The sequence below is a fragment of the Chelonoidis abingdonii genome, chromosome 2 (genome assembly GCF_003597395.2).
Source record: "Chelonoidis abingdonii isolate Lonesome George chromosome 2, CheloAbing_2.0, whole genome shotgun sequence".
Lineage (NCBI taxonomy): Eukaryota > Metazoa > Chordata > Testudines > Testudinidae > Chelonoidis > Chelonoidis abingdonii.
The window spans coordinates 214,202,238-214,227,836 of NC_133770.1; the positions used below are offsets into that span (position 1 = coordinate 214,202,238).

At 39.2% G+C, this 25,599-nt stretch overlaps 2 protein-coding genes across 7 annotated transcripts in view; one reads left to right on the top strand and one right to left on the bottom strand.

Moving 5' to 3' along the window:
- Window positions 1–772: 772 nt before the first annotated feature.
- Window positions 773–25,371, bottom strand: NDC80 (NDC80 kinetochore complex component). 4 transcript variants are annotated; one of them, XM_032772515.2, is made up of 17 exons: window positions 25,311–25,371; window positions 21,701–21,811; window positions 20,204–20,290; window positions 19,381–19,504; window positions 19,078–19,247; window positions 16,978–17,080; window positions 15,997–16,083; window positions 12,099–12,192; window positions 10,760–10,866; window positions 9,636–9,780; window positions 8,566–8,771; window positions 7,212–7,364; window positions 6,619–6,708; window positions 4,039–4,131; window positions 2,723–2,853; window positions 2,013–2,115; window positions 808–1,422 (listed from the first exon to the last, which is right to left on the bottom strand). In XM_032772515.2, exons 2-17 carry the CDS (start codon window positions 21,799–21,801, stop codon window positions 1,300–1,302), a joined length of 1,917 nt encoding a protein of 638 aa, XP_032628406.1. In that variant the 5' UTR covers window positions 21,802–21,811; window positions 25,311–25,371; the 3' UTR covers window positions 808–1,299. The 4 variants fall into 4 exon arrangements, with proteins under 4 accessions (XP_032628408.1, XP_032628406.1, XP_032628402.1 ...); XM_032772511.2 differs by lacking the exon at window positions 25,311–25,371 and adding an exon at window positions 25,182–25,257; XM_032772512.2 differs by lacking the exon at window positions 25,311–25,371 and adding an exon at window positions 25,186–25,241.
- METTL4 (methyltransferase 4, N6-adenosine) overlaps window positions 25,292–25,599 on the top strand; it is a 36,809-nt gene continuing 36,501 nt past the window's right edge. The window contains exon 1 of one of the 3 annotated variants that reach the window (XM_032772520.2): window positions 25,292–25,391. The gene's annotated coding sequence lies outside the window, so the exon portion shown is untranslated. Of the gene's footprint in view, window positions 25,559–25,599 lie in introns of all 3 variants that reach the window. The other 2 variants (XM_032772518.2, XM_032772521.2) reach the window with 2 other exon arrangements.

Sequence of the window (25,599 nt, forward strand, 5' to 3'; positions counted from 1 at the left end):
GGATTGGAATTACTTTGTTATCCCCTGAAGTAACTGGATGTTGGCTCCTTAACACCACAAGCCTGCCAGCTCAGCCCTGTCTTTTCCTTGCAGGTTAACAAGTGCCCAAGTCCCCTTGAATCGTTCCCCTGTGATATCCAGCCCCTTATATTGGCTACTCACAGAAATCTCAGATTCTCTGCTCCTAAGTGTATCCAAGTTTACGTTTTACCTTAAATCATTGCACCTATGTAACTAGGACCATAGTTGACAACTCTCTCCTGATTGAATGGGCCATCACTGAGACAGATGATTCCCTAGTGACTAATTTCCAATTCAAGACCATCAGGCATAATTTTCAATATAATTACATTATTCCTTAATTATTACCTGTACACACATCTCACAGTGATTATGAGTATTGATAAATTACAGGCTTTCAGTAGCGATCTCACATGCTATCCTTTATGGATAAATACCATGAAAGAGGGGTATTGGTGTAGTCAGTTTGTCAGGTCTAAAACAGGAGGTGCTTGTAAAGTACAGTGAAGCCTTTTCCAGGTGTCAGCAGTTCTATGAGCAGTACCAAGCATGCTCAAGCACAGTCCTCCTCCCCTGTCTACTGCCTGTTCTCTTTTGGTGCTGCTACCGCCACTGGTTAAAAAACCAAAACACTGTCTCTTGCAGGGTATAGGAAAGGATGTGCACTATCAATAGAAACAATTAAATTTGCTATATAGTGTCAAATGCACAGTAAATTCAAAAATGGTGGAAAAAACTCTTTCATCTCAGTTATTAGTAACCTTATAGGTTTATTTTAACATTAGTCAATACACAGTTTTCAGATGGCAGATTTTCAAGTTGGCGGTGTCCCTTTAAGCACTGGGACTTGATGGCTCATCTGTAAATCCATTCCAGGTCATTTTTCAGACAGGTGGCACTGTATCTTAATCCCATTAAATGTTTCTAGGAGGAACATAAGTGATGTAAATACCTCCTACTAGTTACAGAGAGATCAAAATTAAATTTGTTTTCTGGATTGTGTCGTGCCATAGTTGTATAAATGGATAACAAAGAACGTAAAAACAAATCCATTACTTTATTTGCAAACAATTTGATTAACCTCTTAATTTTTTTATATAATGATGCACATACTAAAGAACTAAAAGGAAGCTATATACATTTGTAAAAGAGTTTACGAATCATAACAGCAATTCAGCTAACAAGGAAATCTATGACGGGTGATGCCTACATTGAAGGACGGATACCTCTAGAGCTCTGCAAATCCAAAATTTTTATCATCTTCATCCTTTTTGAGAATTACATTGCATCAGCCTTCTTTTTATAGTTGTCTAGGATCTCTCTTAAGTTTGCCAGTAAATCTTCTGACATGAATTCTTCAAAGTCTCTATCAACCTTTACATTCTGCTCACCCAGGTATTTCTAAAAGAGAGTTACAGCAAACTAGTTAAACAATTGCTTTCTATAATAATGTTGAACAATGGCTTCTTAGAATATAAGGGTTGGAAGGGACCTCAGGAGGTCATCTAGTTCAACCCCTTGCTCAAAGCAGGACCAGTCCCCAGACAGATTTTTGCCCCAGATCCCTAAATGGCTCCCTCAAGAATTGAACTCACAACCCTGGGTTTAGTTGGCCAATGCTCAAACCACTGAGCTATCCCTCAGTATTTGGGATTTGCAGCTGCATGTGTTCTGAGAAATCTCAATTGATAGATGTGAAATATTTTACGTCATCCTATTCTTAGGGAGACACAGAAGAGGGAGGGAGGAAGATTAAAACTGACAAGGAAGGACTATTAAGTATCAGTTGCTATTCCTGACTTTTACTGAACAAAGGATTAAACCCATCAACTTTATTATCAGAAGCTCCAAGCTCTTTTTAGCAGTACTATAGATGCCATGATGGGTATTTTATTCAAAGGCGCAAACTCTTTATACAGATGCACAGTTATCCTTCTGAAAGTCCCATGTCCAGAAGGATTTCATTGTAGATAGCAACAAGTTTGACTTACCTCTACTGATACTACATGAGTAGCAATCACTTCCAAGAGACGGTTCAAATTATCACCTACTTTCCTACTCTCTTCCGTTGTCATCTGCATAACAACCTGGTATCTAAAGAATATAAAAAACCCTTCTCTTAATTATACAAGTTGACATAGTGGAAACAATCATTTTACTCTGGCTGATGGTTCTTCAGATTAATACAACTCTTCATGGGATAATTTATTTGAATCAGATCAGACTTGTTTTCTTAAACTTAACTTTGAAAAACAAGCATCATTTTTATTCTGATCAGCAAAAAGTAAAGGATCACAAGGAAAATAAGAGCAACTGAGAAAACTCTATCAGGATCAAAATACAGCTTTCCTGGATTCTTCTGGATGAATTACTGTACTCAGGTGTCTTTACTGAACTCTGATGGATTTCCACTTTCACTATAAACCAAATACATGATATGAAGGTACACTGGAAGACAACTGAACACAACTATTAGGCAGACTGGTTAAAAATCCTGGCAAAGCATATTTACTGTGGAGGGAAAATATTTTATAGCTCTTAGCTTGCAGAAGGAAGGTAATGATATTGAGCCTGATGAATAATAGGTACCTACTCACTTGATGAAATATAAAAATGATATAATGCTAGATATGTTAACACAACATAGAATGACTTGTGCAATATATCTCAAAAACCAGTCCCTAGCTGTTGTTGGACTTACTGCCGCTGAACATCATGCAACTCGTTCATAGCTTCACTGAGGCCTTCATTGATTCCACTCTCAAGTAAGTGTTTATGCTTCTCCAATAATTCCAGCTCAGTTGCACATTTTTTCTCTTCCTCTTCTGCTTCCTGTAATGGTAACAACATAAATCAGTAGTTCTATTTTTTATTTTTAAGGGATAAATTGTTCTCTCTCAATTACTACTAATATTCATATTAGAATTAGTCAATCAATACACTTGTAACACTATGCTACAGCTTATTTGGAAACCAAATGAGAAAGAATTCAAGGGGGTCCCTTTGTATTGCCCTGGAGTACAACTCACACTCTGCCCTTCAAGGCTTGGGTTGCTCTAGCCTTCCCTTCCAAGTCTACCCATTCCACCCCCCCCCCCCCCCTCTCAAGTTATTTGAAGGACTAAGATAGGCAGTAGTAGTCACCTTTCTCACAGTGGGAGTACGCCTGAATCCTGATTACTCTTGTAAATTTTTGTGATTTTACAAGATATAAAAAAGTTTCTCTTTCCCCTGTTCCTCTGTGAAAGGCTCAAACAAAACAGACGAAAGAGTGAAGTTGGCAATACACATAGTGCTATCAAATGCACACAACCAATGAAAAGAATTCCCCGTCTCCTAAGCTTTCAGTTCTAGTAAACTTAAATGTTACTCATAATAGCAGATAAGTCATACTTCTGCTCAAAAATGGTTGATAGTCTTTCTAATGTTTGTATAGTGTTTTGAAAGTATTATTACCAATATCACAGCTGTTAGATATTTTGTTGACTTACTCTAATCGCACAGTATCAATAGCTGAGTTTTGGTATGTTGTGAGGCAAGAGTGTGATGATCAACTGCCTTCAACTCCTAATTAATGCATCAGCAGCCAAGTAATGCAGACGCTTTTTGTGGTTTACAGCTCTACTACCTCTTTCAAACCTACACCTTTAACATTAACACTACCTTATTTTGAAGTAGCATTTTTTTCTGTGCATTATTGTTTTTCGGAAAGACAGTTCTCAGGGAAAGAACAAACATAAGAGAAGAGGTTGCTATGCAAGGCGACAGCTGCCAGAGCAGCAATGGGAATGTTAAGGGGACCACTCAGTCAACAGGAGGGTTCTTTTTTGTTACCAAACATGTTCTACTGAATGTTAGATCAAGACTTTCTCCAGCACTGAATTCTCAATTATGTATGAGTTTGTTTATGGCTGTGACAGCACCAATAAGACTCAACTGTCCAATCAGAAAACAACTTTAGATTTTCACTATCCAAATCCTTCATTTAATTTGTCTCTCTTTATAAATAGTGCCTACCTTAAGCTTCTGGTGGTAAAGGTCATCCAGCTTTTGGGCCTCTTCCTTAAGCATTTTAACATTGCTTTTCTTTTCTAATACCATTGTGTTCACCTGAAAGTACACAGTTTGTTAAAAAAGTCCAACAGTAGTCCTGCAAAAATTCCAACCTGCAATTTTGAGTACTTTCCACCTTCACAGAAACTTATTTTAACTCCCAAAAATGAATACTTAGATCAACTACTATTATGGACCAGTGTAAGGAATAATTGTTAGTGAAACAAACGATGTACATAGAGATAATTATACCCTTTGCCATCAGTATTACCTCTGATTAAGTGAGGATGGAGGAGGAGGTGAAAAAAAAAAAAACTACTAACTTTCAGTACACCACAATGCTAAATAAAAGCTTACTTGTTTCAGTTTCAAGGGGCTTGTGTTGGAAATGGTGGACTTCTTGCTAATATGTTCTCCTATCAGATTTAGGAGATGCTGGAACTTAGTCTTCTAATTCACATCTTCAAGATTTAAAATACTTAAGTACACTGTGTTTGTATTTCAATCTCTAAATGTTCCAAATTGTAGAAACAAAATGTTGTGATACCAATTCTTCCTCTTCAGTATTCTCCAACTACAATTTCCAAATCAGTGATGTTCCCTTTCGAGTCAAACAAGTGAATTTATCGTTTTCTTTTTCAGAATTCACTTCATTCCCTGACTGAAGACAGATTTGTGGGTTGCTCTGATGATGACGACATCAAATCAGAACCACAGTCAATTGCAGGAGGCTGACAACTTAAATGTTGTACTGTAGCTTCCTGTCTGCTGAAACAACTGCCTAATTGACTCTTTTATCCAGTTACTGTCCCATCCTCATATCCAGTAAGGAAGGCTGATGGGACTGAAGAGTTTTTACAGTTATCAAGGTCTCATTTTTGTTGGAGAATCATGTTAAGTGTGCATATAAACATTCTAGACAGGAGTGTTTATATATGTTTCAGATTTAGTGAACACTAAATTTCCCAATTAGTTTTTATAAGCATTGTGTGAAGATTATAGTATTTGGGACTCTGAGAACAGGTACAAGCTTGATACTTATATACTTTCCCCTCTCAGTGTAGAAGATGAACAACTTTCATGTGTTTAAAAAGAGAAAATATAAGAAAGGTCAGTTCTCTTCATGTTTTCACAGCCACTAGAGCCATCTTCACTGACTGGAAGGAATTGGAACTCTTCTGCAGCAAAGCAGAGATGAGAATAAATTTGCTGAGTACATGGATTATCCAAGTGAAGTCCAAGAACATTAAGGATCTTTAATTATGCAGGTCACTGTTTAAATGGATGATCTTTAAACTGAGTTTTTCAATGGGCACAATTTAAGACAACTACAAAAACAGGTCTTAATTCCTGAACAAGAGGATTTTGTAATAGGTGTCCTATTAAAAGTGTTTGTTAAAGTGGCAGCAAACTTAGCAGTATGTTATTTCATCAGAAATTTCAAGAACAATTGTTCTATCTGATGCGGTACCAGCTTTGAATGCTCATTTGTTGGCTCCTCCTCCAGACATGTCTGCACTTTTTAAAAAGGTGCTCCTGTTAGCTAATACATGTACACCTACTATTCTTCCCACAATTCTGTTCACCCATGTCAAGTATCCCATAACACTTTGCAAAGCTGAGTTCAGCTTTGGCATTAGAAAATAGGAAGCCCATCAAAGGCAAGACACATTTGTTCTAGGTCCCAGTAGAAGTACTTCACATGCAACTGGCTTGGAATATAGTATCAAAAACAAAGATAAGGACAAGTTAAGGAACTAGTGGGTTGGTTCTTACATGATGTATATAGTACTTTTTAACTGGTAAACAGCCATGATATAAATGTAAGTGGTGTTGGGGGTGTATCTTTGAAGCACACCTATTGCGTGATAATTATGCTGAGAGAAAAAAGAGTTGTTTTCAGAGGAGGTGTATGCATGTCTTCCTTTTGTATTGTAGCACACAGTTTTGTCTAGACAAATTGGCTGAGCTTGGTTATTTGGTCTCTTGAGCATTTTTAATATCCCACTGCAAATATAGTCAAAATCAATTGGCTATAATATTAATCAACAACCCCTACACATGGAACATCTTTCCCAAACTAATCCATCTTCAGATACCTGCTAGGTCCAATTCTACTCTGAAACCTACAAGATATCAGCCAATTAGTGATGGCTAGGTTGGGCAGCAGTCTGAGAAAGCTCATTTTACTTATTTGTTCATCTAAAAAAAACAAAAACAAAAAAAGAAAAAGAAAAAGCTTTCCAATATTTGGAGCCCTCAAACTTATGTAACTGCATCTTATTTTTGTTACCCTTGACCACCCAACTTCCTTTTCTGTTAATCACTTTTGTGTCTTTGAGGCAGGGACCATATGTACCTTTGTTTTGTACTGTCCTTAGAACAATGGGGGGTGTTGGCTGACCCTGACAAAGACCTCTGGGCACAACCAGAATAAAAAAACTAAATAATAAAATGTTTTTATAATATGTAAGTGGTCAAGTGTTGGTAATAGATGATCTAGCAGAGCTTAATATTGAGACACCATAAACATGTGTAGCTCACCTGTTCCAATGTATCCTCTAAACCCATTTTCTTGTGGGTAGCTTTTCTAATTTCTTCTTCGGTCCTATTTATGAGCTCCATAAGGGGAGCCTGTAATGTACATAAAAAAGAAATAGCCATTTTAAAAGGGGTGCATAGTGAAATAAGGAAATTGTCCCAGAAACCTCCAGAATTACAATAATTTAGAAATGAACAAAGCCATTATTGCTCAGAGAAAAGCCCCACCACAACTTAAAACCTCAAAGGATGGGAACCTGGAATCTCTTCAACAAGACTCAAGCTTTCAACCAAGCCACTTTATAAGCAAAAAAGATGACTTGGGGGTGGTGTATGTGACAAAAAACCCCCCTGAAAGTGATGTCTGTTCCCACCCCCAATGACTTACCATTCCCCTCGCCCCATATATTTTGTTACTTAGAATATTTCCTTTTGCCATTCCTGTCAGTATGTCTCAAAGGACTGTATTGATGTTACATAAAGTGTAATTTAAAATTTCTTAACAAAGTTGCTTATAAATGAAGTACTAACTCTGTTCCTAAGAGTGAAGCAGCAATAAAATTACCAGTCTTTTAAACATAATGGTGTCCACTTACATTAATATGAGTTCTGTATTTGACTAGACAGTTTGGTCCTGCTTCAGGATTAAACTTAATCTCAAAGTCATGGCCTTTGGAATTCTCTGCACTTATTGGGATTAGTTTCAGCTTTCGAGCCAGCTTGTGATACTCTGCCAGTTGTGTTTCGATCTGTTGGGGGGGGGGGGAGGGAATAGGAGGGTGGAAAGCCAAAAATTAACAGATATTCTAAGCATACATCCAACTCCAAAGCCTTGCAGCAAGCTCATTGTTCTTGCTATGAGTAAAAGACTGCCCAATTGCACACACTTCTTGGAAATGCAAGAGGTCCAGGTATTGTCAACTTATCAGTTAGCGTTTTTGGTTTAACCACTGTGAGTCTTGTAGATAGGCTCTCAGAAATTTCATAATGTATATAGGTAAGATTGAACAGTTTCCTTATTTGACTTATTGTATTTTCTTCTCATGAAGTATAACTACTCTTGAATTTTAATTTGGGTACTGACTCTCAAAGCTAGGAGATGGATACTTATGAGTAGTTTGTAAGGCTCCAGAAAAAGGCAAACGTCTCTCATAACTGCAATGCTTCTAGCGTAGGGAGCAAGAGTGATGGACACGGCACATACACAATTGAATGGCCTAACACGTTATTTTAATGATTTCATACCTAGAGAGTTTCAAAATTGGCCTGTTTCCTGATCCCTACGTGTTACTTAGCAATAGTGCAACATCTATTTTATTTTTATTTCGCATTAGCTTTGAATTTTACAGCTATAAGCAAGCGATATGTAAAGTTATACAGTGTTTGAGCAGAATTTTTTTTTTTTTTGGTGTGCTTTGTCCAACAAGTAGCAACTTTAAAAAACTGCCATTTTAAATTAGCATACTAAGGGCCAAACTCATCCTTTCAGCAGGGCTGAATTCAGTGGAATTGAAGGATGAGTTTGGTCCTAAGAGCTCAGAGAAATATTAATGCAAATTAAAGTGCTAAAATGTCATAAATTATATTAGGGATATTTAATTCCAAGAAAGTGATTTAGACAGCCAACAACTTTGAAAACTCCTTCTGTGATTCAGCATCAGTGGTGCATACCTGCTATCCCATCGATGATGCACAAATCATTGAGCACACCAAAGACATTTCCACTCCACTTGAAAGGAGACATGGGCAAGAAAGAAGTGTTTGTTCATGATAAGAATAAATACAGACCTTTTTAACAGATTAAAAAGACAGACACATTACTGCTACTGTTGAATTTAGGAAACTAATTGGCAGCAGTGTCTTAAATTTCAGTTTTTGACTAATCTTGAAGTAAGTTTTAAGGATGCAAACTGACAATCGCCTCTCACAGATAGTACTGATTTCACATACCGCCTCTTTCCCTCTAGCATATTTCATCTCTTCATTCCATAATTGGTGCTCTTCTGCCTCCAGTTCCTTGGTCAGCTTGTTGATTGTTTGCTGTAGTTCATCCCTTTCATGATTTATTCTCTCAATATCTGCAACTGAGTACTTCTGGTTATCAAAGATGTGTTGGAGGCGTGCATTCTCCTGCTTCATCGCTTCAACTTCCATTTCTGAAGTTACAAAATGTTTTTTTAGATCTATTAGAAACTCAGACCAGTTAATGGCAGCCTCATGTAAGCATTATAACTACTCCATATTAGTTCATACTTTGCTTTCTTAAAAGTTTCCTAATTTAATACGTGACATATATTTCTAAGCCTTGAGTTAACATGTCCAATGTGACTCAAATCAGCTATATTTTAACTTTTAGCAAAAGAAAAGGTGATTGTTTCAGAAGTTTTGGCAATTTCTAGTTAAAACAAGTTAGAATCAGGTGTTTTGGCAATTAAATATTAATGTGGAAAGGAAATCAGTAAGTATACACTAAAATTAATAATAGACTCTTACATTTAGATAGATTATTTTTGTATAAAAAGAATCCCAAAATGCTTTACAAACAAGATAGGGATGCTTTCACTCAGTTTTGGAGTAAACCTAGTTCTAGACCAGTGTTCTCAAGCTTTCTGTATTGGCGTCTCCTTTCCCACAACGAGCCTCTGAATGCAGCCCCCCTTATAAATGAAAAACATGGAATAACTTCATGACCCCCAGTTTGAGAACCTGTGTTCTAGATGTTAAAATATATAAATAAAAAATTAAGATCAACTAATAGGTTCTTAATTATCAGCCTATACATTTCTTAAAGTGATCTATACGTTGGTCTAGGAAGTAATCATTCGCTTGGCATTTCCTCACCCCACTCTTCTCAGAGCCTATAGAGTGGCTACAAATCTAATAAAAATCTGTTTTGTTAGGAGTCTATATAGGAAAGTTTCTCTGTAGGATCATGATATGCACAATAAATATTTCACACACAGCTGAACCAAGTTGTTTTTAGCATGGTCAACCATTTGTGAACAGTGCTTCTTCCTCACCTGCTGTTTCAAGTTGCCCATTAATTCCTTTCACTTTTTGGTCAAGGATGGCTGCATGAGACTCCAGATTAGCCATGTAAGCCTGATATTTCTGAACATCTGCTTGCAAAGAAGATTTCAGTTTTTTCAATGACACTAAACGATCCTTTTGTGGGGAGAAGAGAGGAAAAAAAGAACACCAACCTCTCACTTAGAGAATTTGTAGAAATAAAATCATTTTTACTTTCTGCGCAGGACTGTGCTGTGATTACAGGCAGCTTTGTTAGGCTGATGATGTTTTTCTTTATACTCCCTCCCTCTTTTTAGTGGCTAAAGCCTTAGGCATTCCCAACAGCTTTATTAATCTCAAACATTTCAATCCAAAAGCCTCTGACACTTTTGTTTGCATCACAATACTACTTAGAAGCCTGTATCAAGGATAAAGGCCCAGTTGTGCTAGGCACTGGACAACAAGCAATAAGATAGTTCCACCTCAGAGAACTTGCAATTTAGGGTTATGACAAGACACAACAGATGATGGAAACAGAGGAGAGGGGGACAACAGTAAAACAAGCACATTTTGCACAGGAAAAGTAGTCTCAGTTTGCCAGTTACCTAGCTACTGAGACAATTTATATTTCAGTAAATATATATTTAAAATACTTGAACTGACTTTTCAAATACGTAATGCTTTCTTACAAAACAAACATTTTGATAAGTTGCTGCCACTTGTCCTGTACTCTCCCATCCCGCAGATATTAAGTCCTTGGAGAGAAATCTTGTTGGATAAACAGTGCTTAGAATTACATTGGCTAAACTGTCAACATTGCAAAGTCTTCCATTATTTGAAAGTATCTACACAATACCTAACTGTGACTCAAGCCTTCCCAATAAAATTATATTGCATTGATATAGAGCGCAAATGATATCCAGGGTCAGCGTGAGTCACTTGGAACATCTGAAAGAATATTTACATTTTATTTTAGCATGAAAGAGCCACATCAGTTTGCCCGTCTTACTGCTGTGGTATCAATGCCTTGCTATGGAAATATTATTTCCAAGAAATGTGCGAGAGGACCCAGAACATCAATATAAATCATGTTAAAAAACAGCTCCCCTTCACTTATATGGGCATATTTACTAACCGGCTCACTTTCCCTTTCTTTCTCTAGTCTTGCAATCTCTTCATGCAATCTTTTGTTTTCTGCTGCCAGAGCCTCCACCTGGAATTCATCTACATTAAACAAATCCTCTGAAAGGAAACAAAGAAGTTAGACTGCTGTCCTAAAACATCAACATCCATACTGCATAATGCCATGGCAGTTGCTTTTATTATAGCGCATCAGACACCCATTTTTTTGAATAGACACACTTTTCAAAAGGTTATAGCTTCCATTTAATTCTCATGTTCACCTCATGAACCAAGTCCCTCACAACTTCTCAAGTGTAGCCCCATTTGTGACCGTGCAATATGTTACTTATGTAAAAACTGTGATAAGGGCAGGGGGGAATGGTCACTTTCTCACTCTGCTCCTTTAACAATGATGCTCTTCTTTTCCTCCCATGTGCCTCCCAACAATTTGAGTTGTCTCTTCCCTTGCAACCTGCATGTGCTGGACAGCTGCCTGGTTCTCTTTCCTTTTGAACTTTCCTCTCTCACTGATAACTCATGTCTCCTCTCCTACTAATGGCTCCATTAGCAGGCAACTCCAGTCCTATTGGTACCTCTAGTCTGAGAGTGGCTCCTACGTAAGCAACAGCCACTGAGGGACTGAGTGAATCGCTCTCTTTGTTTTCAGCTGTTTCGACAGGCTCTGTGTTGGATGCCTCTAGAAGCAGGATGCCTCTAGAAGCAGGTGAAAACAAGGAGCTGCACCGTACAACTTGCCAACACTTTTCAGACCATCAGCAAGTACTCCACAGGTCACTTTGAGAAGCTCTGCAATACAGTGTGGAACCACACAGGCCCCGAAAAGAGACTGCAGAAGTGGAACCTTCTTACTCATCTGATCTGCCCTGTATGTATTCAGTCACATCTGCACCTTTTAGTGAGAAAAGGACATTTGTATTGCCTTTTTTTTGTCAGCCTTGCTGAGCCAGAGGTAAGAATGAGCAGCAAATGCTATTTCATCTTTGCATCAACAGCATTGCATAATGCATTCCAATAAGTTACACTCATACAATACAACTGATTACCCGTGCAATACTATGTTTCGCTGAGGGCATAGGGTGACCAGCCTGCATTACCGCGGATGATACATAAGATGAAGACAACCTCATTTGACTGCATGGTTGGCAGTTTGGAGGGAGGATGGAAAAATCCATCCTTTTATTTCATATCAAATTTGCAAGCAAGAGAGAAACATGGAATCAACCTTTTAGTTACAACTAGACACTTTACAGAGAAGAATTTCACTTTTAATTGAAACAATTTATGGCCAAATATAGACTAATCCGTCCCCCCACAAAAAGAAAAAAACTTACTTAGCTTTAATTGCACTTCTGCATCAAACTCCTCAAAAGTGTCTCCACCCTTCATGAAGTGCTCATAGCACTTTACAGTGTAGTCCATAAAAAGCTGAAAATACAATTTAAAAAAGGAAAGCCAAAAGCTTCTAAGCATCTGGATATCCAGTTCCACTCAGCAAGTGGAATTAAATTGAATATCTTAACAGATCTTTTTGATTATCAGTTTATTTATTAAGCATTGTCCATGTGCTCAACTCTTTACAATACAGACAGACAGGGTCCTGGGCAAGGGATTTACATTCTAAATTAAAAAACAATACTGTTCAGACTTACTATACACCAACTGATCAAATGACCATTAACTCTTAGAACTGTTTGTTTTATTCCTTTTAGGTTATTTTTAAATAGTTTGAATTAAGATAGCATAACTATATGGTGCTTAGGAAAGAGACTATTCTAAGCATAAAAAAGAAGGTACACAGATGAGAATGCAGAAGAATACAAAGAGAATAGTGAAAGGCAATGGAGTGAAAACAAGAACAGGATAAAAAGAACATGATGTATGCTGTAGCAGAGTTCAGAAATTTGAAGGCAAGGTCCAAACACTTGACCTTCATATAGCAGATGAAAGGATTTAAATAGGGGACTTATATTAAGAGGCATGAGGGGAAATTTTTTTGAAGCAGCATTCTGCATGGCTTGGAGGAGAGCAAAGATGTACAGGAAAGTGTACAGAAATCAAGGCAGAATGGATGAGGATTCAATGGTACATAATGGGGAAGAGGAAAAATTAGAGGCAAAAGAGTGAGTTCAGTTTGAGCTGAAGAGGGAGAGGAGCAGGAGTAATAGTCATCAACCAAGATGCTCAAGAAATACTGGAAAAAACAAGTGAGCACGGACAGCAAAGAGAAAACCTACATAAGAGTGAATTAGAGACAGAAAGAATAGATTGTGTATTCAATTGAATTTAGGTGCAAAGGAGAAGGGAGGAAGATGAAATGGTATTTGCAGCGGTAAGTCTATCAAAAAGGTCTATTTTTTGGTGGTTTTGTTTGTTTTAAAAATTAGATGTATGAGGGATGATCTGATATAGTCCCCTGACAGAGGATGTAGCCTGTTGGGGAAGGTGTCCATATAATCCAGGAATCCCCAAGACTGTAATTTGTTAGCAATTTTACACTGCAGTTCTCTCAAGAGCAACAGAAAGTGGTATTGTGTGTCTTTTGTTTTATGTTAATTCCAGCTCATATTTGTTCAGTTTACATAGGTTTTTTTTAAAAAACAGTTTTTTGCTAGCCCTGCAACCTCACCCCAGGATCGATAATTCATCCATGGTTCTTTCTTGCTTGTACATCACTGCTAATAACAATTCTATAGGTCCAATTATGCCTTCTGTCAAACTATGCAATTCCACTGAAAAATACTGCATAGCTTTAACTCAGGGCAGAACTTTTATTACTGATGATAACAGGAGGAAAGAATCAAACTTGGCTTTTAGATCTAGAGTTAGGTTGCAGGGCTAGCAGTTAGAAAAAAAAGTTTTACCCAGTTTAAAAGTAAAAATGAAGATCTGAATTGGAAGCATTTGTGACTAAAGGACCTCTTGATGCCAACTGGCAGAGGTCCCGGTGTAAAGGGATCCTCTGGGTTTACCAAAAGAATGTCATGTAAGGTCTCTAATGAAAGCCAGTCACACTGGTCATCATAATCATCAACAGATGTCCGTACAGGAAATATGTGAGGTATTATGAATATATGCTGAAAATTATGTTCTTTAGGCCTGGTAGTTAAAGGCAGAACACTCCAGGATAGAGTATCTGGAGACAAACTTCTGCAGACAGAAGATGGGAGACACTTATCTCCCTGGTGGATAATTCAGTATCCAGTATCTCACAATAGAAGTCTATTAGCATACTGATTCAAATGCTAATGAAGAACTTGTGGAAACTTTAGAAGAGGATTAACAGGAAGGGGTAAATAGGGATTAGGTTTGCCAATTTTGGTTGGATGTATTCCGGGAGGTTTCATCACATGACAATCTTTAATTAAAGATTAATCTTTAATTCCTGAAGACTCCAGGACAACCCTGAAGGGTTGGTAACCCTAATAGGGATGGAGAGGTGTGGGGGGAGGAGGAGAATGGAGAAGCAGAGTGGATGGAGAACTCTGTTTTCAGGTGAAAAAATCAAAGGTTTGGTCTGGTATATTTGGAGGCGTAGAGACATACTTTGGCATCTTTTAATCTGTGAAGTCAAGCTGCCAATGGGCTTGATTTTATGAAAGGGAGCTCTCGGCCATCCTGGCTGAAAATTCTTAAAAGGACTTGTGGTAAGCTCTCCCATAGTAGAAAGAGACTGTCTTCTGAGTTAGGTTTAGGTCTAGAAAGCCTGTTATGATTTTGTTTTGTGTGTAACCATATTTGCAATATTCTTACTATCATTTGAATCTTTATTATCAGAGAACAAACTTATTCTTGTTTTTACTATACATATATCTGAGTGCTGTGGGTTAAGTGGGAAGGCAAATAATCCTGAATTAAAACTAATAAGATGGTGTGTACTATTCCCTTGGGAGCAGTGAATCTCAGAGTTCTGCAAGCATTCAGTGGAACAGGGGCTTGACACTTCAGAGGGAAGCTTGGAAGACTTGGGGATTGGCATGTGCCTATTGATAACCTATGCGAAGAAACTGAGGCGTAGGGAGGCCTGGAAGGCAGTGCTTGTGTTGCCAGAGAATGATGGAGTCAGGGAATTGATCTACATAAGGCACAGATAAGACTACTTCATGCTAAGGGCAGATGGTGGTGAGGTGTCGCACAACCCTGTGAAGCGTCACCCCCATAAGAAAGAAACCCTACCTTTTTTAAATGGCGTTACTGTTCAGGACAGTATTGCAATTTAATAAGAAAAGAACAAAGTTCCAAACAGAGGAAATCTTTTACACCATGCCAAGAGAGGAAAATGAAAAGCAGGATGACACCCCCACTCTTCTCTCCTCCCAAGGAGCAGAAGCAGTGTGTGATAGAATCATAAAAACCAAAGGATTCCTATTTTACTTTAATAAACAGTTTCCATCCTAAAGTAGAACACTTGAGACTATTAATCTGGTGTTGACCCACATTCAGGGAAGTAGTTTTAGCTGTAATTTACCAGAGCCCAGACAAAAGGAGGATGAGTGCCTTTGCTAAGAAATTTATCTTATTTTAAAAAATAATTTGGGTTGAGGTAAACAGTCCAGCCAATAATCCTGCCAATACAATAAAGCTTATGCTTTATTAATTACACAGTACAATCTTACAATTTAAAAAAAAAAAAATAGACACTAGTACAAACTGTTACTTTATTAAGCTAATTAACATTGCAGTCATGATTTTGTGAAAATAGCATTAAAGATGTAAGATTGACCAAGAAAACTGAAAGCAGCATTAAAGTAGCTTAAAATTTTAATGAGTTATACACATTGTCTTATGACAGTATACTTCAGAATCTAGGTCAGAAGTTCCCAAACTGTGGGGCGCACCCCCTTAAGGGAAGGGTGTGGAAAAACATTCAGGAGGGAGCAATGGGACCAGGGCCAGCCCCTATAGGGGACAGAGAGGGAGCACCACCCTGTCCAGCTCCGCTCCAGCTCTGCTCTGGCCCTGCCCCCAGCTGGGACCCTGGCTTCCAGCCCCATCCCAAGCCTCAGCCCTCGACCGCAGCCCAGCTGCGCGTCTGCCTCCAGCTCTCACCCCTGCCCCCAGCCTCAGTCCTGTTCCTGGCCCCAGACCTGCCTCCAGCTTCAGCCCTTTTTACCCTGTTGCTCCCCTGGAACCACAGCCATGCTGGCTCTGGCGGACAATGACTCTGAAAATTGTGGGGACCACTGTTCTAGATGAGCAGTTACTATAGTCACTGGTAAATTGTTATGGTACCTTATGATGTACAATTCCATCTTCTGTTTCTCCTTCCCAGGTCTGTCCTTCATCAAAGGGTGTGTTTTCCCTCACGGCAGAATACAACTAGAAGGGGAATTAATGGTATATGAAGTTAATAGTGCTCCAGAAAATGCAGTCTGTGAAGACCTCTACCAGTTCCTGGATTAGAGTATCACATTCATTTTATGAAAAAGTCCATGGATGCAAAATTAGCATCACTGGACCAATATCTCCCTTTTTGATGGTAATTTCTGAATAGCAGCAGTGAAAATAACAAGTTTTGTTAGTTTAATTCTACTGTTATGTTGCCAAGCTGAGTCTCACAAGAGAGGCAAAAGAACTGTTTGGAGACTTTATATAACAAAATTGTATCATTTAACCTTCTGAATGTAAGCCAAATGTATCTTTGCCGCCATAAATACTGGAAGTTTTAGGGTTGGCTTTTCAAGAGTGCTCAAGACACAGACACACACATCCCTTTGTGGGACAGGTGTCCTACATTTCTATTGAAAATCCTACCCTTACAGTTTAAATTTAATAAACTGAAGTAGATGGCCATGGTCACCAGGGGAGCAAAAGAGAAGTTCCTCAGAAGCAAGTGGATTTTTCAGGCCCTAACTTACATAACCCCTTTGAATTCAGTCCACATTTTTAAAGTGTTCATATATTTAATTTTTACTTCCATGCAGCTACCTTGTTTTAGTGTAGGTATTAATCAACATCACAAGTTAGCTTAACAAGAGGTGTAAATATAAAATTAAAATAAAGTCATCTGATATACCAATATAAAAATAAGGCTAAAGTCTAGCTATTAAGTTACATCATAACTAAAAATGTCATCTGACAATTTTTTTGCTTTCTTATGTTAGTGTTTAGGCTATTTCAAAAGTCACTCATTAAGATATCTAACATTCTAGCCTACAACAACACTCCATACAGGAAAACAAAGTTATTCTGCTCAGTGAAGTCAGACAGTACCTTGACACAATCGATTAGCCAAACCAAAGCTGCTACAATCTGAGGCCAAGTGTGTGGAGCCCCCACTGTGTACATAGAGCTTTTTGACAATGCAAAGGGATACCTATAAGGAAAAAGAATAAGAGCATTTCTCAAATAAAAGTTTTATTCTGGTAAAAATACCCTGACTACACAAAACGGCATTCTTCCATACACCTTGAGGCTCACCTTACCAATAAAAAAAAGGATGTGTTTCTATGAAGCAGCTACAGAAGAGCAAAGTAGATTCTACTTTACATCATGTATCAAAAAAATAAAAATAATAAAATCAGCTAAGTTCCAATAGCAGAATATTTCAGCTGGTGATGACAGGAGTTTAATGTCTTCTTGGACTGAGCAGGTGGAGGTTTGTTGCATAGACAAGGATAGTGCTGAAGCCAGAAGGAATGTCCTCAAACTATTCCCACAATTTCCATTTGCTCACCATATTGCAAGACACATCCCTCCCATTTTCCTCTTTCTAGTCTGGTGCTAGGGGCAACTCTTGGTCTTGACTCTCCTCTGCTGCTCTGCCTTCCCACCTGATATCTCCCCACTTAAAATGATTCTCCCTTTTCTCCTTCTTAGGCTATTTTGATGCAAGAGACATGCACAGTAGTGCTAGATGGAAGGAGAGGGAACTATTTAAATAGGTGCTAGGAAAGGAAGCAGAGAGGCCTGGAAGGTAGGGTGTGGGTGATGAGGTAAGGAAGGAAAAAAGAATTCCAACATGTGAAGTACACCTCTACCTCAATATAACGCTGTTCTCAGGAGCCAAAAATTTTTACCATGTTATAGGTGAAACCGTGTTATATCGAACTTGCTTTGATCCACCCGAGTGCGCAGCCCCGCCCCCACAGAGCACTGCTTTATCGTATTATATCCAAATTCATGTTATATTGGGTTGCATTATATCGAGGTAGAGGTGTACTGACCGATCTTCTTCCTCACTGGGGGATGTGGTGATGATGGAGGCAGGTCTGAAGCCCATCCACTCCTAACCAACTGGGCAAGAGAAACAGAGGAAGAGCACCCAAGTCCCTACTAAATGAAATTCTCACTTCTGGGGCTCTCTAAATGCCAGACTGGCGTGCAAAAGTGTTGTGAACTAAAGATCATGTGATATTAGGCAGAAATAGCATAGTTTTCAGATCCAAGGTTGAATTTACAGTGCTGAGAGCTAACTAAAACAACATCTGTAATCTGATAAAATTTGACATGCAAGTTACTGAGGAAGTTCATAAATACATAACACCTGGATGTTGCATTGCTAACTACAGACATAGTTTGGAAATCTTCTGAAATTCAATGTTTGGAAAAGTGCACATTTTGTTCTGATTTTGGATGGCAGCTACACAAAATTAGTTTAGATTTATAGGGCAATGAGCTAAAAACGTTTTGCTGCTAAAGTGTGCTAAATGTAAATGTTCTTTAAACACCCAGATTCAGTTTTTTACAAAAAATAATTATTTAAATCCATCCTCCAGCTCTGGAGACAAGTTTCTCAAACAGTCTTAATTCCAAGAATCATTACCATATTTTGACAGTTACCCAGGATTGTATTCTGGTTACCTGGTTTCTAGTAAAACAGTCAGTTTCTCAGTATCACAAAGTAAGGCCACTGGAGAGCACCCTTCTTTTCAAAATTTCTACCAGATAACACAAACCAAAGACCTCACATATTTGACATGGTGAGTATGCTTGACTCAAAGGTATCAATATGAGATGATGGTAATCATCAACCTCTCTATCAGCACAAGGCACCTCACAGGATGAGTTAAATGCAATTCACACTGCCCCAAAAACTTGGAAATTTGGAGACTCCCAACATATAAGATTTTTTAAAAATGTTGGACCTACTACTATTTCCAAGTAACACCAAAGATTACTATGACTATAGCTAATTGTCCAGCTTGAGTGACATGCATCCCCAAAAACCCTCTACATCCAACAAGCCACCTCCTGAACAAAACAAACAGGATCAATAACAACACTGTGGAAGGAATTTATACTACACAACTTTAAGTTTTACCATGCTCTTTTACAATAAGAAATGAACAAGAGTGAATTTCTGATGCATACCCAAGCTCTTTAAAGATTCTGGGGATTTCCTCTTCAAACTTAGAATCAGGAAGCTCGTAAGGGCACAGGAAGCCATAGATGAAAGTGAAGATCTTTAAGAAGTCCTTAACGGATGGAGATTGGAGTGACTTCATGGAGACTTTATGGGCATAGCCATTCTCTACAAGAAACTGAGAAAAGATACATGCATATTACTAGTGTGTCTAGGTAGGTTCTACACAAAAGCTAGGTTTGAGGGAAAGGAAAAAGGTAGATTTAACCTTTATGATTTAAACCAAACATTTAAAGAAAATAGCAAAATACCTCACAGAGCTGTCGGATACACTGTTGGATGAATGCCTTGTCATGAAGTGGCCTGGGATCCTTGATCTTTTCTGTACCAAACACACCATACTGACTGTTACGTGAACCTCCTGGACCACTAGTTCTAGGGGGAAAAAAAAGTTTTGATACTTGTAAACCATAACTGTAGTGTTCTTAAGCTTATTTACTTTTCTTCACTTAATCACTTTTATTAAAGAATAATTACTCTGCTTTGTCATTTGTATTCCGGAATAGGGTATCCACACAGGAAGTTATTCTGAAATAGTTATTGCAGAATAAGTTATTTTGCATTATCTATGCTAATCAATGTCTCCATGTAGACAAAGCCTTAGTTTTAATACTAGCTGAATAACAATAGTTAATTAGACTAATAGCTAAAATAAACAGATATAAACCATATCCTTAGATTTCAAAAATAAATTCTCATCTTCCTTACCTTCATCCTATCACTGAAGTTTTTGGTGGTCCCCATTTTCTAACTTATTAACCCCAACTCTGGTCTAACTGAGAAAAAAATTCATGTGGGAGCAGAGCAGTACAGCCCACTAAAGACTTCTCCCATTGCCTCTCCCCTTGCTGTGGCTTCTGAGAGGAAGTCAGTGATGTGCACAGGAACATGAACTCTGTACTGCTCAATCCTTGTGAGGCGAGAGATAGAATTATGAAGCTGCTCCTACACCAAAGTGCCCAAATCCCTCCTTCCCCAATAGAAATCTTTCTAGGGAAACCAAATTGCAGAGATCTTTAAAAAACTGTTCAATTACTTTTTTACATTTAGCACACAGAGCCCTATCACCAATACCTTTTACCAAAGAAGCTGATTTTTCTTTCTGAGGTACCAGATGCAGGTTTACTCATACTCAGCTTCCCAAAGTTTGTTCTGTCTTGCCTTAACAACAACAACAAAACAAAAAGTTTGTGTAAGTTACGGATAATACAATAATTTCACCTTTATGCTCACTTAAGAAAACTACATCACATATTCATAACAGAAGGCAAGTTAGACTAGGGTGGATAGATTTAAGTGACCAATTTTAATTGCATTTTGCATTAGTACTTTTTAATTACTGTCCTAAAGAAAGGCTGATTTTCATTGATTGGTAACCATTAAAACATACTGATTTACAAATAAATATAATCTTTACAATAAATATGCTGCTGCGTTTTGTTACCAGGAAGATAGAAAATGCCTACATCCATTTAAGCAAGCAATTACATAGCTTAAGCTACATTTACTCAGATTTTTAAATTTGACATATTAATTAGATTAACTTTATACTTGCAATATATGTCAAGGTCTACTTGGGTGGAAATTCAAATTCAGTTTAAAATGCACAAAACCAATACTCACTTTTTTATTAAATAAAACTGTTTTAAATATGCAGGGTACACAAGAAAAAAACATTTATCAAAAAATGTGAACATGATTTGCATTTAAAACTGACATTAAAAAAGGAAGTATTAGCTGTAGTTAATGAATTGAACTGATTGTTTTTGGTCACTGTGTCCTGCAAGATTTTAAAACTAACAGATATCCTCTCACACCAAGTTTTTATTTTTAGATTGGGAAAGGAAAACAAGCTTTCTGGGTTCAGTGCCCATCTGGTTTCTTAATGCTGAACTAGTTGAATAAACTGAAATGAAAAAAACATTCTCTCTGCTGTGCACCTGCAGAAAAGGCAACTGCTACTTCAACAAGCACTGGTTCTGGGTACTTACACAGTGACAAAGCACTGAACTGGTGGAACAGTCTTTAAAAATTGGCTACAAACACATATTGCTTAAAATTATTTTTTGCATTTAATTTAAATGATTATAATAGATTATACTAAATTAAGAGCTTAGCACAGGTTGACAATTTTAAATTGGTTTATTTTTTAAAAATAAACCTGTATTTAAATTTTAAAAAAATCAGATTTTTTTTTTTTTTAAAAGAACCAATTTTTATCCACCCTGAGCTAGACTAAGCATTCTAGAATTAAAAGTTACTTGGTGCTGCTGACCAATTAAATATATTCTTTGGACACGTTGCCAGATGTTCTTTACTTGATAATGCAACAAAAAAAAAGTTAAGATATGAAATTTTAGTCACATGGAAGCCAGGAAAATAAAATTTTAGCTCCCAAAGAATTGACCATATTTGCATGTAAACATAAATTATGGCATTAAAGCTAACACCATCACACAAATTGTTGTTTATGGATCTGACCCTGCAGAGACTTAGACGTGCTTAACCCAGTGGGATTAACAATTATCTTTGTGAAAATCCACTCTAAATTACTTGATTAGCGACACTTACGCCTGAGGTGTATGAAGACCCATCTTGTTGGTATCCTGCACTCTCAGAGGCATCATGGATTGCCGACTACTGCTACCAGTGGTACTCGAGCTGCGACGCATCGTGAATAAACTACATGGTAAGTTATGTTGGTTTTAGAGGAAAGTCACAGTGTCAAGGAACATCATTCTTCTTGTAACACACAGTCATTATGTGCAGGGACTGAATTGAACTAGGCTGGGTTGGTATGTTGGACCAGCAATTATCTGATGGCCCTAGCATTCCTGAAGAAATTGAAGTTTTGTTTAAGAAAAAAATAATTAGTCGTTACAGTTGCAAAGTAAACCTCCCAAATGTATACTGCCTGAGCCTGCAGATAGACTCCGAAACAAGAGCTTTATCAAAGGGATGACCTGTCTCATTCACCTTATTGATGTGCTAACTCTGAAGACCAGTGATAACTGCATTAAACATTTAAAGGAACTATTTCACCACTGCTGTATGCAGTGTTAGTTCCAGGATATTAGAGAGACAAGGTGGGTGAGGATTAGACCAACTTCTGCTAGTGAAAAAGAAGTTTCTGAACTACCTAGAGCTCTTCTTCAGGTCAGGGAAAAGTAATCTGAGGCCTTGGCTACACTGGCACTTTACAGCGCTGCAACTTTCTCGCTCAGGGGGTGTGAAAAAACACCCTCCTGAGTGCAGCAAGTTACAACGCTGCAAAGCTAATCCCCACAGGGAGGTGGAGTACCTGCAGCGCTGGGAGACCTCTTTCCCAGCGCTAGCGCTGCGACCACACTCGCACTTCAAAGCGCTGCCGCTGGAGCGCTCCCGCGGCAGCGCTGTACGGCTGCAAGTGTAGCCATACCCTAACTGTCATAGCAGAATATAAAGAGGAATAGATTCTTTAGCATGAAGAAGTTAACACGTTGCAAGAGACCATTTAAAATGAAGTGGACTGTTAACACTTCTGCAGCCATAAGTCAAAAGAGGGTTACTGGGTTACAGAATGTTGTAATGAAACATAAAACCAGTGTCTAATGAAATCTATGATTTTTTTGGTATCTAGCAGAGTTATGAATTTAAGCTCCCAAGTTCATCTTTTTAAGGTGTAGTACAGGTTTCCTCTGAGGATGAGGACTGAGAGGTCAGATATGGATTGACTGCTTTGTGAAAAGTGTTCACCTATGGATGACAGGGTATTTGTGTATTCTTTTTTCTGTGAGTTCATTTGAGAGTGTAGTGATTGCCTGGCTTCACCCACATTGTTGTTGTTGGGGCATTTGATGCACTGGATGAAGTACACCACATATTGTGATAGGTGTCTGTAGAATATATGGATCTTGAAAGATGAGTTACGGGTGAGAACGGTGACTGATCACTGTAGTAGTGGAGGTATGTCTGCAAGTTTTTCATTTGTTATTCTGGCAGAATCTGGGGTTGCTCTGACTTTGTGTGTCCTAGTCTGTAGGGAGGTTGCTTCTCATGAGCATGGCAAGCTTGTGGGAGTTGTTTGAATACTAAAAAAGGGAGTTCCAGAAAGAAATCATTCAGGATGTGGTCCCCATCAAGTATGGGTTATAGCTGTTTGATGATATTTTGTACAGGTTCCAGTGTGGGGTGCTAGGTGACAACTAGGCATGTGCGGTCAGTGGGGTTATTATTTCTGTATTGAGCAGGTTCTCTCAGGGAATCTGGGTGGCCCATTCCATGATGTGATCTACTTTTCTGGTGCAGTGTCTTTGTTTGGTGAAGGAGGTTTTAAGTGTGTTAAGGTGCATATCCCAGTTTTTTCCCCCTCTAAACATATTCTTGCTTGGGTGTAGATAAAAGATATTTTGGCATGTCTGGGGTAGCTACTAGATCTGTGAAGTTAAATATGGTGATCCATGGATTTCTTATATATAGTTATCTGTAGGGTTCCCTTGATGTAGCTAATCATGATGTCCAGGAAGTTGATGCTGATGGGCAAGTGTTGTAGAGAGAGTTTGATATATGAGAGGTTGCTGTTGAAGTTGTGGTGGAAATCTATGAGGGAACTGAGGTTGTTTGTCTAGATGATGAAAACATCACTGATGCATCTCAGGTATACCATTGATTTCATGGTGCATTTTTCCAGAAATTCTTCCTTGAGGTGACCCATGAAAAGGGTGACATATTGGGGAGCTGTTGTCTGTTCTCATGGTTTGGGCAAAGTGTGTGTTATTGAATGTAATGTTGTTATGGAGAATGAAATGGGTGAGTTTTGTGATGGGATGGATGTGTGTGTTGCCTCCTATCTTTTAGATATTTGAGGCAGGCAGCAATGCCATCGTGGTAAGGGTTGTTGGTGTATAGGGAGGGGACATCCATGGTGGTAAATATAGTGTTCTAAAGGAAGCTGTTAAAGTTGCAAAGTTTCTGCACAAAGGCCATTGAATCTTGGAGGAAACTTGCCCTTTGTATGGTTTGAAGACAAGTTCTATAAGTCCTTATATTTGTTCAGTAGGAATACCACACTCATATATGATGCATCTGCCTGGGTTTCATGCTTGTGTATCTTGGGAAGCATGTAGGAGTTCCCTGGGGTGGGAAAGGCGCCAGCCTTTCAACAACTCAGGCACTCTCCTCAGTACTCTGGTAATCCTATCCTTACCTTAGATGTTAACATTAAGTGCACCCCAACCTTCAAGCCCCCCTTAAAGAGCATTCCCTTGCAATATCCAGACCCCATCATTGGATACTTCCAGAAATTACCAAGTCTGCTATTGCCAAAGAGACAATGTACCCATCTGCCTGTTGGCTCAGAGGAGGACATGCACTCCACTTTAATATATTGCACTGAGATTAACCCTTTCCCCTGTGCAATCTTTTTGCTGCAGCAGGTGCGCTTCACACAGATTGAGCTGCAAAATCCAGGCCAAACCAGGCATGTGTACATGGGATGTGTGCGTGTGTATGGGGGGGTGGAGGTGGGAGGAGTACAGTGGTGCTTTGGGACTGGCTAGTTGGCAGTAGGACCTGCCCATGCCCCAGCCCCCTCAGCAGGCAGGTAGGGCGAGGGCTCTGTGAGACACCTCCCCCCCGAACACCTCCTTCTCTTACAGGCAGATGGGTCCTGAGCAGGGTTGCCAACTGTGACTGAAGCTATTCTAGGAGGTCCCCCACCCCCCTATGCCGCAATATCTTTTCCTTAAAATATCCTATTAAATCTCCTGAGTTGCTTGCAGTAATCACTAGGAGTTCGAGGCCAACGGGGGGGTGGTTTGGCAACTCTAGTCCTGAGGAACTGGGCAGCCCCTGGGGACTCTGCCCAGGCCCGCCAGGGAGCGGAAGCTACTAGCAACTGCGCCTGTAGACCGGAGAGCAAAGCGGCAGGGGGCTCGAGTGGGAGGCTTCTGCTCCGGCGCCAGCCAGACCGCCCCGACCGCCGGGTGCCCCAGCAACCCCCAGAGGATCCCTCCCGTCCTCTCCTGCCACAGCCGGTGGCGGGGCGCACGCGCCGGAACCATCCCCCACTCACTCACTGTCACCGTTACAGCCGCCGCAACTTTTTCTTCTTACCGTCCCAATTTCAAATCCACCCGCCACCTGCGTCACTTGGCGTCACGCACTCGGCGTCCCGCCCAATGCGGGCAGCCGAGCATCTTACGTCAGGCGAGCTGGGAGACTCTGCCACTGGCTTGGAGCATCGTCGAACGGTGGTGACCTCACTTCCGTTCTCCTCCGGACGGTATTTGTTCTAATAGCTACGGCCTTTAAAAAAAAATCCCACAGTATCGGGTTTACTAGCAGTCGCAGCTGTGGCGCTTCAGCGGAAGTTAGGGAATGACAACCTGACACAGCCGTTTTGTCCGTACAACAAGATGGCTGCGCTCAGTGTGGACTCGAATCGCTCAGGTGGGAAGAGCTTCTCCTCGCACAACCGGATGTGCGCCTGC

Coding starts and splice junctions, on each gene's coding strand:
- NDC80 (XM_032772515.2), bottom strand. CDS start 21,801: ATGCGTCGCAGCTCGAGTACCACTGGTAGCAGTAGTCGGCAATCCATG. Junction 19,505..20,203: donor ATCAGCTTCTTTGGTAAAAG/GTATTGGTGATA, acceptor TTTTCCCCCTAG/AACTAGTGGTCCAGGAGGTT. Junction 6,709..7,211: donor AATACAGAACTCATATTAAT/GTAAGTGGACAC, acceptor TGTACATTACAG/GCTCCCCTTATGGAGCTCAT.